This window comes from Canis lupus, chromosome 6, assembly GCF_003254725.2.
Source record: "Canis lupus dingo isolate Sandy chromosome 6, ASM325472v2, whole genome shotgun sequence".
Classification (NCBI taxonomy): Eukaryota; Metazoa; Chordata; class Mammalia; order Carnivora; family Canidae; genus Canis; species Canis lupus.
This window is the reverse complement of record NC_064248.1, coordinates 17,696,268-17,708,267: the sequence shown is the minus strand read 5'-3', so window position 1 is coordinate 17,708,267 and position 12,000 is coordinate 17,696,268. Positions and strand designations below refer to the sequence as shown.

Here is a 12,000-nt window from a genome sequence, read left to right as displayed (position 1 = left end):
TTTCCCTGCTCTGCTCTGCAGTGGGAGCTTGAGGATTCAGTTCCAGCCACTATGGAGTCCATGATGATCCACATGAGGAAGCAGTCATAGTTACATCACCTAGTTAATTTGGTGACCTCCTGTAGGGCAAAGTTGTTGTTGTTTTAAGATTTTGTTTTTAAGTAATCTCTACACCTAACATGGGGCTCCAACTTAGAACCTCGAGATCAAGAGTGCCATGCTCTACCCACTGAGCCAGCCAGGTGCCCCTAGCTGTCAGGCAGTATGTGTGTGTATAATCTTTTTGAGAGATTGCCTCCAGTTGCCATCAGAGGAGCAGTGGACCTTTGGGCCCTTCATACTGGCATACTCCAGATCATTTCCTATTTGGGGAGACCTCAGACATACCCTCTTTTGGGCCATGTCCTTCATACACATATCTCCATTATCACTATATAGCATTCAGTCATTGCACAATGAGGTCAGTTTTTTCATGTAATGAATTCTTAGAAGTTAGATTTCTAGGATGAATGCGCTCGATACATCTTAGAGAGCCTATGACCCAGAGAAGCTCTTTTTTTTTTTTTTTTTTTTTTAAGATTTATTTATTCAAGAGAGGGGGGAGGGCAGAGACACAGGCAAAGGGAGAAGCAGGCTCCCTGCAGGGAACCTGATGTGGGACTCGATCCCAGGACCCCAGGATCACGCCCTGGGCCGAAAGGAGGCGCTCAACCACCCAGCCACCCAGGTGCCCCTTATAAATGGGTATTTGGAACCCAGAGAGGTTAAGAAGTTTGACTAAGGCCATGTAGTTGTGCAGAGGTAGGACCTAGGTTTCCCAAGTCCCTGGGCAGTACTCTATCAACTTGCTGTGATCTCTGGTAACTAATAGCTAAGTTCCCAGGATTCCTCAGTAATCATTTTATCTGACTTTGGTTAGCAAACTCCCTCACTGCCTGCTGTTGTTCTGACTCCCCTCTCCAGCCCTCCTAGGTTTTCTCAGGTGCAACAGGTCATTTATATGTTAGTTTGGCTAGGCTGTAGTAGAGCATTCAATCAAAACTAGTCTAGGTGTTGCTGTGAAGATGCTTTGTAGACACAATTACCATCTACAATCATTTGACTTTAAGTAATGATCCTGGGTAAGCCAGGTAGGCTGCATGCAGTCAGTTGAAATGCCTAAAAGCAAAACTGATACTTACGTGTGAAATCTAAAATCAAAAAATTGAACATCGGGGCTCTTGACTGGCTCCATCAGTAGAGCATGCTACTCTTGATCTCAGGGTCATGAGTTAAAGCCCAACCTTCAGAGTAGAGATTACTTAAAAAAAAAAAAAAAATGTTGAACACCATAGAAACAGTAGAATGTGGTTGCCAAGACCTGGGAAGTATGGGAAATGGAGAGATGTTAGTAAAAGGGTACAGACTTTCCACTGTGTCTCCTGGTGACCGTAGTTGAAAATACTATATTGTATGATTGTAATTTGCTATGTGAGTAGATCTTAAGTAGTCTCACAAAAAATTTTTAAGGGTAACTATTGATAAAATAAGATTGGGAGATGTAATATACAGTGTAGGGAATAGTAAATAATATTGTAACAATTTTTTTAAAATTTTTTCTTTAAAAAAAATAAATAAATAAAAATTTTTCTTTATTTACTGTAGAGAGAGAGTGAACAAGCACGAGCGGGGTTGGAGGGTAAGGAATGGGTTGGGGGGGGAGCAGAGGGATAAGCACACTCTGCAGCGGGAGGAACAGAGGAATAAGCAGACTCTGCTGAACACAGAGCCTGACTCGAGGCTGGATCCCATGACCCTGAGATCATGACTTGAGCTGAAACCCAGTCAGATGCTTAACTGACTGAGCCACCCAGGTGCCCCGACCACTTTATAATGTATATAAATATTGAATCACTATATTGTACACCTGACATGAATACAATGTTGTATGTCAATTATTCTTCAATAAAAAAAATTTTTTTTAAGTAACTGAGGTGGTGCATCTGTTAATGAACTTGATTGTGGGAGTCCTTTCACCATGTATATGTATCAAATCATCACGTCGTACACTTTAAATATATTATAGTTTTATTTGCCATTTATACTTCAATAAAGCTAGAAAAAATTTTAAAAAGAAAATTAAGTCACTAAAAGTGTAAGTTTTGATTACATAAAATTTACAAGGAAGCAAAAGAGCAAAACTGGGGTATCCCTGAGGAAGAAGAAATCCATCTGTATACCTGGAGCACGCCCTCCAGATGGCTGGCCTGCCCTCCAGATTTCAGACTTGCCTCACCTGCCTCCATGGTTTTAAAGCCGATTCTTTGCAATAAAGCCCTTTGTATTTAGGGGTCACGTGGCTTTCTCCGTCGGGGGAGTATGCATGTGGGGCCCCACACTGGGTATGGAGCTTGCTTAATATTGTCTCTCTCTCCCTCTTTCTCTGTTTCCCCCAAATTAATTTTTTTTAAAGGCTAAATTTTCCTTGTAGTCCTCATCTTAGAGAGGGTTTCTTTCTTCCCAGTTGCTGATACTAGACATGGTCTTCTAGATTCTCCTCCTTCACGCACTTTCTTGCATTCATTTATCAAATTCTTCTGAGTCCACCCTCCCCCTTGAATCTCCCAGATTCCTCCCAATCTTCTCTTCCTCACATTCCTGCCTTTGTTCAGACTTCCATCATTTCTGATCTAGATCTATTCTCTTAACTATTTCCCCGCTTCACCTTTATTTTTTTTTAAGATTGTATTTATTCATGACAGACACAGAGAGAAAGAGACCCAGAGACACAGGCAGAGGAAGAAGCAGGCTCCATGCAGGGAGCCCGACGTGGGACTCGATTTCGGGTCTCCAGGATCATATACTAGGCTGAAGGTGGCACCAAACCACTGGGCCATCGGGGCTACCCCCTGCTTCACCTTTAATCCATTTTCCCCACTCATCCCAGGAAAAAATGATTTTAAAAAAATTATTTATTTATTCATGAAAGACACAGAGAGAGGCAGAGACACAGGCAGAGGGAGAAGCAGGCTCCATTAAGGGAGCCCCACACGGGACTCGATCCCAGGACTCCAGGATCATGCCCTGGGCCAAAGGCAGGTGCTAAACCGCTGAGCCACCCAGGGATCCCCCAAAAATGATTTTCTTATGAATCTTAATCCCTTGGGCGAATTTTTGGTTAAATGACTTCAAGGAGCCCATAAAATAAAGTTTTAATCATTTAGCATGACGTTCATGGTCCCTGCCTGTCCATGAGGCTTCCTCTTTGCCCAGTTGTACTTTGCATTTTAGCTGTGCTAAACCACTTGTTATCTTCATGTGTTCGTCTTTCTTTCTTTCTTTCTTTCTTTCTTTCTTTCTTTCTTTCTTTCTTTCTTTCTTTCTTTCTTTCTTCTTTCTTTCTTTCTTCTTTCTTTCTTTTTTAAGATTTTATTTGTTCATGAGAAACAGAGAGGCCGAGACACAGGCAGAGGGAGAAAGAGGCTCCCTGTGGAGAGCCAGATGCAGGACTTGATCCCAGGACCCTGGGATCCCGCCCTGAGCCAAAGGTACATGCTCAACCACTGAGCCACCCAGGTGCCTCATGTGTTGATATTTCTGCATCACCTGGGGCCTGAGTCTAGTACGGTGCCCCTATACACGTGTGTGCACGTGTATACACACACCTGCCTTCACCAAGTCTTCCCTTTGACTAGAAGAGAAGAACCAAACTTTCAGTGGTCTTTGTATTCCTAAATACCTAGCAGAATATTTGATAAATGTATGATTAGCTCATCTTAATCTTAGAATTTTATAAGTAAAGAAATATTTTCTTTAAATAAAATTTGTACAAAAGCCTAATATGTAGACTGGACAAAAGTCAGGAATGCCATTACTTCATCCTCTTGTGCTGCTTCTGCCTCTTTAATGCCAGTGCCTACCCCCTGGCACAATGTGAAACCCGCTGGCTTCAAGCCTGCCTGAAGTGGACCAGATATCTGATCTGTCAGATTCAGCCATACAGAGGAACAGAGTACTAACACATGCTACAACATGGATAAACCTGGAAAATACGCTAAATGGGAAAAGCCAGACACAAAAGGCCACAATATTGTATGATTCCATCTACATGTAGTGTTGGGAATAGACAAAGCCATAGAGACAGAAAACAAGAGGGGCGGTTATATGGGGCTGGGAGAGGAATGGGAAGTGACTGCTTAATGGGGATGAGGCTTCTTTCTGAGCTGATGGCAGTGTCCTGGAATTAGAGAGGTGATGATTGCACAATCTATGAATGCACTAATAACCACTGAAATGACACACTTTAAAAAGCTGACATTTATGTGCTTTATATCTAAAAAAATAATAATCACAGTGATATAATATTCCATTACATGGAATTGTTTCAGAAAAATAAAGGAATTGTTATAAAAAGCTAGGCATGGGGGATCCCTGGGTGGCGCAGCGGTTTAGCGCCTGCCTTTGGCCCAGGGCGCGATCCTGGAGACCCGGGATCGAGTCCCACGTCGAGCTCCCAGTGCATGGAACCTGCTTCTCCCTCTGCCTCTCTCTCTGTGACTATCAAATAAATAATTAAAAAAAAAAAAAAAAAAGGCTAGGCATGAGTTGCTTCTATAATGTTAATACTTCTTTCTAAAATTACGTGTACATAATTGTTGTCTTTGTCTGATGGGGAAGAAATGTGACTCTGGCACTGCCCACAATGTGAATCCATCTACTGGTAGCAGGGAGTGATTTCCCCCACCCCTAGCCACCACCACCAAAAGACAAAGAAAAAAAAAAAAAAACTGTCACAGTCTTAGAAGTGGGAGCTAGAGTCCTAAGAATTCTTTCTAAAGCAACTTTATAGCCTTGCTATATCTGTGAAACCACTCTGTTGCCTCCCCTGAACGTTCATAGAAACCCACGATGGAAATCTACCCTCTTGTAATGCCTGTTTTTGAGGATGGTATTGGCAGAGTAGAAGCTGTTGAGGAGGTGGTGGCTTCCTAGGGAAGGAAGCCCAGTTCTGAGTGAGCTAAACTAAGCAAGGACATTAGTGCTTCTGGGCAAAGTTGGGGAGGAACAAGGCTGGAGTAACAGGCAAGGTCCTTGACACAGGCCAAGTTTCAGAAGTCAGGTGGATTCTGGGAAAGAACAAAGGAAAATAGCCCAGGCCAGTCACAGATAGCAGGTGAGTTAAGGTCAAGAGGGCCTTTTGAGGAAGAGGGACTATCAAGGGTAGAGGCGATCTAGGGAGTGGAACATCTGGGGTTTTGGCGACAAGCCCCAGCCAGGCCAGCCCTTAGCCTTAGGACTCCAGTTTGGGTAAAGTCTCAGGAGCTATCCTTGAAAAAAAGAGTTGGTACAAGCCCTAATCTTATCTCCTCTTGATAAATTAGGAAGAAAAGCCCAGGACTCTTAGACCTCTCTCCTCTCCCTCCCACTCTTCCCTAGAATGACATCCGACAGCCAGATAGGAGATTAGCTCGCTCGTTCACAGCCAGAGTCAGGAGGCAGATTCCAGCTGCACACACCCACACACACGAGCCTTAGCTAGGTTCTTTTATTTTGTCTTTATTGAGCCTTGCAGATGGAGTTAGTGGTGAAGAGGTTCCCATACCCGTCGCCGCAATGCAGGGCCTGGAGAAGGCTGGATCTCAGCAACTGCTGCAGTCACTGGGGTAGACGTCCCAGTGCAGGCCAATGGCATTGATGAGGGAGCTAGCACGGCCGCTGATGAATCGGAGCACAGTGTTGGGGTACAAGGGGACGGCGTTGAAGCTCGTGCCTGTGTCTTTCCCAAAAGGCAGGTAGCGGCCCTTGTCCGTCACGAAGACCAGCTTCCTCAGGTAGTACTTGTACTTGCCAGACACCTGGATCACTGACTCCCCGGGGTGCAGGAAGATCTCTTCCAGATCTCCCTGGGTGCCACCCACGTAGTCGCTCCATACCTTGCCATAGCGCACCTGGAGGCTAGGGGCAGGGTGAGGAAGGAAGGAAGACTGACATTGGGCTGATCATAATTCAGGACCTCCCCGCCTCCCTGCTGAGACTTGCAGACTGGTGATGGGGCAACAGGTCTGCTGCCAACTCCACAGTGTGTGAGGGGTGAGTGAGCCCTTGAGATCATATAGGGAACTTCAACTCGCTTTGCCCACAAATGCAGAGGCTCAGAAAGGAAAAATTGCCTAGCCAGAGTCAAGCAGACAGCGTTGGAGCTTGATTTTGGAATCTAGATTCCCACTGTGCTGCCCACCCCACCCCACCCCCAATACAAAGGGAGCAGGGGGATCTTTCTGGAAAGTTCTCGTTAGGGAAGATACTTTGTTGTTCCAGGGTGTAGTCCAGGATTAGAAGGCTATACATTGTCTGGAGAGAGTCAGCAAAGATGGAAGATGCCAGAGGGGGCTTACACCTCAGGTGGGGCCCGACTAGCCAGCTTCCAAGTGCCTGAGCAGCTATGGCCTATGATTTGCCTGAGGTCATGTGTGCTGGGGGGCTGTAGGGTTATTAGCAGAGCTGACCTCAGATCCCTGTCCTCTAACAACTTTCACGTATCATGTTATCCCTGGGATTTGTTGACTGGAACAGCCATGACCCAAAGTGACTGAGAACTTTCCAGTTTAGCAAGATCAGAGCAGATCCCCAAACCACAGAAACACAAAGAATCTTACCCTACAATGTAGTATCTGTTGACCCGGACACGGAGGGCGGTGATAGGGCCTTCCAGCTGGTTGCCAGAATGGGAGAATCGCTGCCCTCCACCACCTCCATACTCTCCATTGTATGAGGAGGACCTAGCCTGAACTGGAGGGGACAGTAGGAGTTGAAGGGAGAAATCTCAAAAGCTCAGTTTCCCCACCACCACCTCCCACAGCTCAGTGTCCACCACTCCGAGCCAGCCTCTGAAAGCCTTGGCCACCAGCAATGCAGGAGGCTGCCTTCCCATGACACTATGCTGGGCTCCTGGCTTCTCACTTACTGGCATTGGCCGAGGCTGATGCACAGAGTAGGGCCAGAAGAGCAATGGTCAACATTCTGGGGCTGGAGTGGAAATAAGGAGAAAGTCAAGGTTTAGCTTTTTTTCTTTGGCTTTCATTTACTCAGGTTTCACTGACCTCCAGCTGAGTGTCAGCCTTCTTTGTCTTCAACTCAGACTTCACTGACCCAGTCTTGGGCTTAGAAAGGATTGTCCCTAATCTCTAGTCCTGCTCTTGGCCGACTGTCTTCTGTCCTTAACCCCTCTGTCGTCCCTGGTCCAGAGGGAGCCAACTCCCTTCTTCCATCCCAGATCAGAAGATCAATCCTAACCCTCTATCTGGACCAAGCTGTGTTAAGTCCTGATCCCTCCTGCCACAAAGCAGGAAAAGCATTTTCAAAGAAGTAGAGACCATCTCCAAATCATAGAGATGGCTGAGTTTACCAAACCAGGAGTCTGAGCAAAACCTAACTGAAATCTGCCTGTAAGGGATGGGCCTGGCATGGGGGGACATCTGGGCAGAGTTCAAACTTCTAGCTTCCTGCTGATCTCAGATCAGAAGGAAAGGAGCATTTTAGAGGTGCATCTCTGTGACACCTGGGGAGTAGAGGTGGTGATAGAGGAGACTGCCACCACCAGCATCAGAGCAGTTCAGGCAGAGGTGGATAGAGATTGCAGAAGGTGTTTGGACCAGCTCCAGATATTAGATTCCAGATGCCTGCTCTATTTGTCATCATTCTTTCTCCACTAACACAAATCTGGCCACATTGATTCCCCCGAGCATCCCAGACATCCCCAGTCCTTCCACTGAGACCCAGATATCTTTGCACCTCACTCAGATACAGAAGCCCCAGTTAGCTGACCCGCAGGTTTCTCTTGCCACCCAATCCAAGTAGGCGCCTGTCTGGCTCAGCCTGAATTCCCCTTAATTTGAACCCGGCCATCCCTGTCACCTCTTAGCTCAGGCCACTGTCACCCCTCACCTGGCAGTTTCAGGTGCAAAGTAACCCCCCTGAAACTTTCAGATCTTTTATACCAGGTCCGAGCCCTCCTCCTGCTCTTTATCGTGTGAACCTCACCTCCTGAGCAAATATGATCAACCTCTGAGGATCAGTTGTCAAGCAGGGTCCGGAATATCTTATCCGGCCTCTCCCCCCAAGGGTGACAGATCACAGGGTGGGGTACTCGGGGCCAAGGCCATATCTGAGCAAAACCTAACTGAAATCTGGACGGACAGGCAGGATAAACTTGAGAAAAGGTCACCAACCGAAAGGACCATCAGCTTTGGGTGGGCTAAGTTACTAATCACTTCTGGGTGTGGTCTAAGATTCCCTCCCCTATTTGGGTGTTCTGCAGGTGCTCTCACCTGTAATATGTCATCTTTCAAGATAAACATTGTCCTTTCAGGGCATTTGAAATATAGATTCTCTTGGAGAGGGATTACACTCCCAATGCTCCATACTTAGGAGTGCCTACTATATTCCAATTTTTTCCCTCTCCTTTTTACTTTATATGAAAAAAAAAATCCACATTGATAGAAAAATTGAAAGAATTGTACAAGTACCCATATACCCACCATGTCAATTCTACCATGGTTAATATTTTGCTGTGTTTGCTTTTTTTTTCTTCCCCCATCTATCCATCCTCAACCTGCCAGACAGTTCACAAACCTTTTCTGAGAACGGTAAGGTAACAGAGGGGGCACCTGGGTGGCTCAGTGGTTGAGTGTCTGCCTTTGGCTCAGGGCTTGATCCCGGGGTCCTGGGATCGAGTCCTGCATCAGGCTCCCTGCGAGGAACCTGCTTCTCCCTCTGCCTATGTCTCTGCCTCTCTCTGTGTGTCTCTCATGAATAAATAAAGTCTTTAAAAAAAAAGGTAACATTGGTGTTGCCGGTGGACACTGAACACCTGTAGATCCCCCTCTTGGGAACAGACAGTCAGTCCAGAGGGCACGTGGGAAGCTAAGGAAGTAAAAGTAGCCAGGTCCTCCTTGGGGGCAGTTCTGCTCAGGACCCCAGGACTCCTGGGAGCCACAGCTGAATCTTCCAGGGGTTACAGCCCACACAGGACAATTGCTCTTTCCTGTAGGTCTGAAATGCCTCCCGGATTGATGTCATAGATTTCTTCTCTTTGGAGGCATTCCTTTCCACCTACATCCCTAGGATGGACTCCTGAGTTCTGCTTCCTGACCCCTCTAGGACTGGCTCTTTGACCCTCTGGGTCAGCAGGTCCTCCCAAGCAGACAGAAGGATGGAGCTCCGGGAGGGGCTGGAGTCATTAACCTCGGTTATTAATGACTAGTAGTTGGACACACAAAGCACCCACCCATCACAGGCTCACCATCTAGGACTGAGAGCTCCTCCCAAGAAAGCAAGGGAACCCCACCCTAAGAAGCCGGAAATAGGACAGGGCTCTTCTGGAGATTGCTGAACCAGGAGGGCAGCCAGGGACACCGTGTCTGACCTCACTTCTCCAAGTTCAAAAGAAGCCTGTCCTGCTGACATACTTTTCCTTCATTCCAGATGTTCTGTTTTGTCTCTTGTCCTCTCTGGTTTTCCTTTGTTTCCTGATTCTGTGTCTTAATTTTTCCCCCATGTCTACTGCTCTGAGGATTTTTCTTTATATTCTCTCTGTGGTTTTTCCTTCTACCTCTTCTCTTTGCCTCTCTTCCTCCCCCAAACTCTCTTTCCTCTGTCTCTTCTCTTACTGTTGTCTCTCTCCTCTTCCTTATTAGGAATATATCCTACAGGATGCAACCAAACACCAATATTAAAGATGGCCTCAGAGGTCTGAGGTGAATGCTCAGGGAGAATGCCCTCGCATTTCCATGCATGATGCACTGGGATCCTCATAACAGAGGCCCCTACACTTGTCATGGGTTTATCTGATGCACTTAATGAAGTTCTGGAATATAGGTTAGGACCTGAGCCGACGACCAAGAAAGAATTCTTGAGACATCTTTGGTGAAAAATGGTGATTTTATTAAAACAAAGGGACAGGATCCGTGGGTAGGAAGAGCTGGGTAGGAAAAGCTGTTGCCCAGGGCCTGTGAAGAGTGGCTGATTATATACCTGGGAGTTGGGAGGGGTTTGGGGATAGCATCCTCTCTAAGGAACTTTGGAAGCAACGTTTCCAGGACCCTGAGGGGGCTAGCTATTGTTGGGGAAAGGTCATTTATTACCAACTAATAAAACCTGAGTCATGAAACCCTTCAGATGTATATGGTGGGCCACATGCTTGGGGGATGATTGCTAACAAAAATCTTGGGGGTTTAGAGATAAAGGAAATTTCTTTTTTTTTTTTAAGATTTTATTTATTCATTCATGAGAGACACAGAGAGAAGAGAGGCAGAGACACAGGCAGAGGGAGAAGTAGGCTCCATGCAGGGAGCCCGGCGTGGGATCCTGGGTCTCCAGGATCAAGCCCCAAGCCGAAGGCACCCAGATAAAGGAAATTTCTAAAGGAATTTTTATATGTTAAAGTAGACTTACAGGATCCTGGGGGGTGGGCAAAGATTGCCTTTTGCCCTTAGCAAAGTATTAACTTGGAGTCAGCTGAGTGGTAGAAGAATGCTCCACTGCCTGTTTCAAGGATTTGTCAATGTGCTGCTCCCGGCTTGTGCTTTGTCCTCAGCTAGTCCTCTGTTCCCCCATCACACTGACCCCACCTAAGCAGAGAGCCAGAGTTTTCCCATCCCTACAGACTGCTCCCTGTGTTCCCACAGCCAGCTCTCCAGCCCCTCTCCAGAGGGCAAGAGAGGCCTTCCTTCCAGTGGGAGAGGGTCAGGGCTCATCCTCTGTCGGTCCCAACCACATAGGTCATTGTGCAGCTCATGTGGGGACATCCAGGGTTTGCTCTGATTTGGTGCCGAAAGAGTCAAGAGGAAGGAAGATGGTGGAGGCATTGGGACTCCAGACCTCACCTCTACTTCCACTTCATTAACTCCTGTTTGAATTTTTCACATTTTACCCATGTGTCTGCTGGGGGCCTACCTGCCTTAGTCCTACAGGCAGTGGGGGTTGTCCCTGTCCCCCTTCTACAGGCAGTGGGTCACCCCTACCCCCAACCTACAGGCAATAGGGTCACTGTTCCCATCCTACAGGTAGTGAAAGTCCAAAGCCTCCCAAGCTTTCTACTGTTGCAGGGCAGCTTACATTCTCTCCGTCTTCTCTGCCCCCCTGGCAAAGCAACTTACACGTTTGTGGAGCATCTGTATGTTGGAGGCAATGTTCTAGATGTTGGAGAGACAGCCACCAAGGAAGAGTTGAGTCACACACTCCCCTCAGGAGCTTTTGCTCCAAGGACTGGGATGGGGGGTGGGGGTGCTGTCAGACAATGGAACAACTGTTAGCACATGACAGGCCTGAGGAAGTACACAAAGCAGAGGGAGCTGGGAGCTGGGCTGGAAAGGCTGCTCTGCTGCCTGGGGGGCCTCCCTCCTCAGGTAACATTGATGAAGACTAAGACCTGACTGAAGCGATGGAAAGAACAGATGTTTGGGGGTAGACTGGGCCTGGTGAAGGCCTGAGTGCCAAAGCCCCGAGTGGGCGTGCAAGCAGTGAGTGTGTGGAACTGTGTGCAGGGGAGCAGGGGCTGGTGTAAGTGTGGAAGTCATGAGGGTGGAGAGGGAGGTGTGGACAGCAGACAGGGGGCAGATGGTGCGGGGCCTGAGAGGCCTGGTCAGGAGTTTGGATTCCTCCTGATGGTGAGGGGAGCCGTCGAGGGATCTTACCTTTTTTTTTTCTTTTTTAAAGATTTTTATTTATCTATTCATGAGGGACACACAGAGAGAGGCAGAGATGTGGGCAGAGGGAGTAGTAGATTCCCTGTGGGAGTCTGTGGGGGACTCCATCCCAGGACCCCAGGATCACTCCCTGAGCCAAAGGCAGACACTCAACCACTGAACCACCCAGGCGCCTGAGGGGTTTTGCTTTTTTTTTTTTTTGGGGGGGGGGTTGCTTTTTAAAACTGGAGAATGAGGGCAGCCCGGGTGGCTCAGTGGTTTAGCACCACCTTCAGCCCAGGGTGTGATCCTGGAGTCCCGGGATCCAGTCCCACGA

At 47.3% G+C, this 12,000-nt stretch overlaps 2 protein-coding genes across 3 annotated transcripts in view; one reads left to right on the top strand and one right to left on the bottom strand.

Moving 5' to 3' along the window:
* Positions 1–12,000, top strand: part of C6H16orf54 (chromosome 6 C16orf54 homolog) — a 41,570-nt gene that overhangs the window by 5,539 nt on the left and 24,031 nt on the right. The gene's annotated exons all lie outside the window — the stretch shown is intronic.
* On the bottom strand, positions 5,516–8,003 carry ZG16 (zymogen granule protein 16). Its single transcript, XM_025415833.3, has 4 exons — positions 7,924–8,003; positions 6,944–7,005; positions 6,636–6,768; positions 5,516–5,934 (listed from the first exon to the last, which is right to left on the bottom strand). The coding sequence occupies exons 2-4, from the start codon at positions 6,996–6,998 to the stop codon at positions 5,619–5,621; spliced, it is 504 nt and encodes a 167-aa protein (XP_025271618.1). The 5' UTR covers positions 6,999–7,005; positions 7,924–8,003; the 3' UTR covers positions 5,516–5,618.

Excerpts from the sequence above, each read along its gene's own strand:
- ZG16 (XM_025415833.3), bottom strand. The coding sequence starts at position 6,998 with ATGTTGACCATTGCTCTTCTGGCCCTACTCTGTGCATCAGCCTCGGCC. Across the intron at positions 6,769-6,943 it reads ATCAGCCTCGGCCAATGCCA|TTCAGGCTAGGTCCTCCTCA; the intron begins GTAAGTGAGAAG and ends TGTCCCCTCCAG. Across the intron at positions 5,935-6,635 it reads AACAGATACTACATTGTAGG|CCTCCAGGTGCGCTATGGCA; the intron begins GTAAGATTCTTT and ends CCCTGCCCCTAG.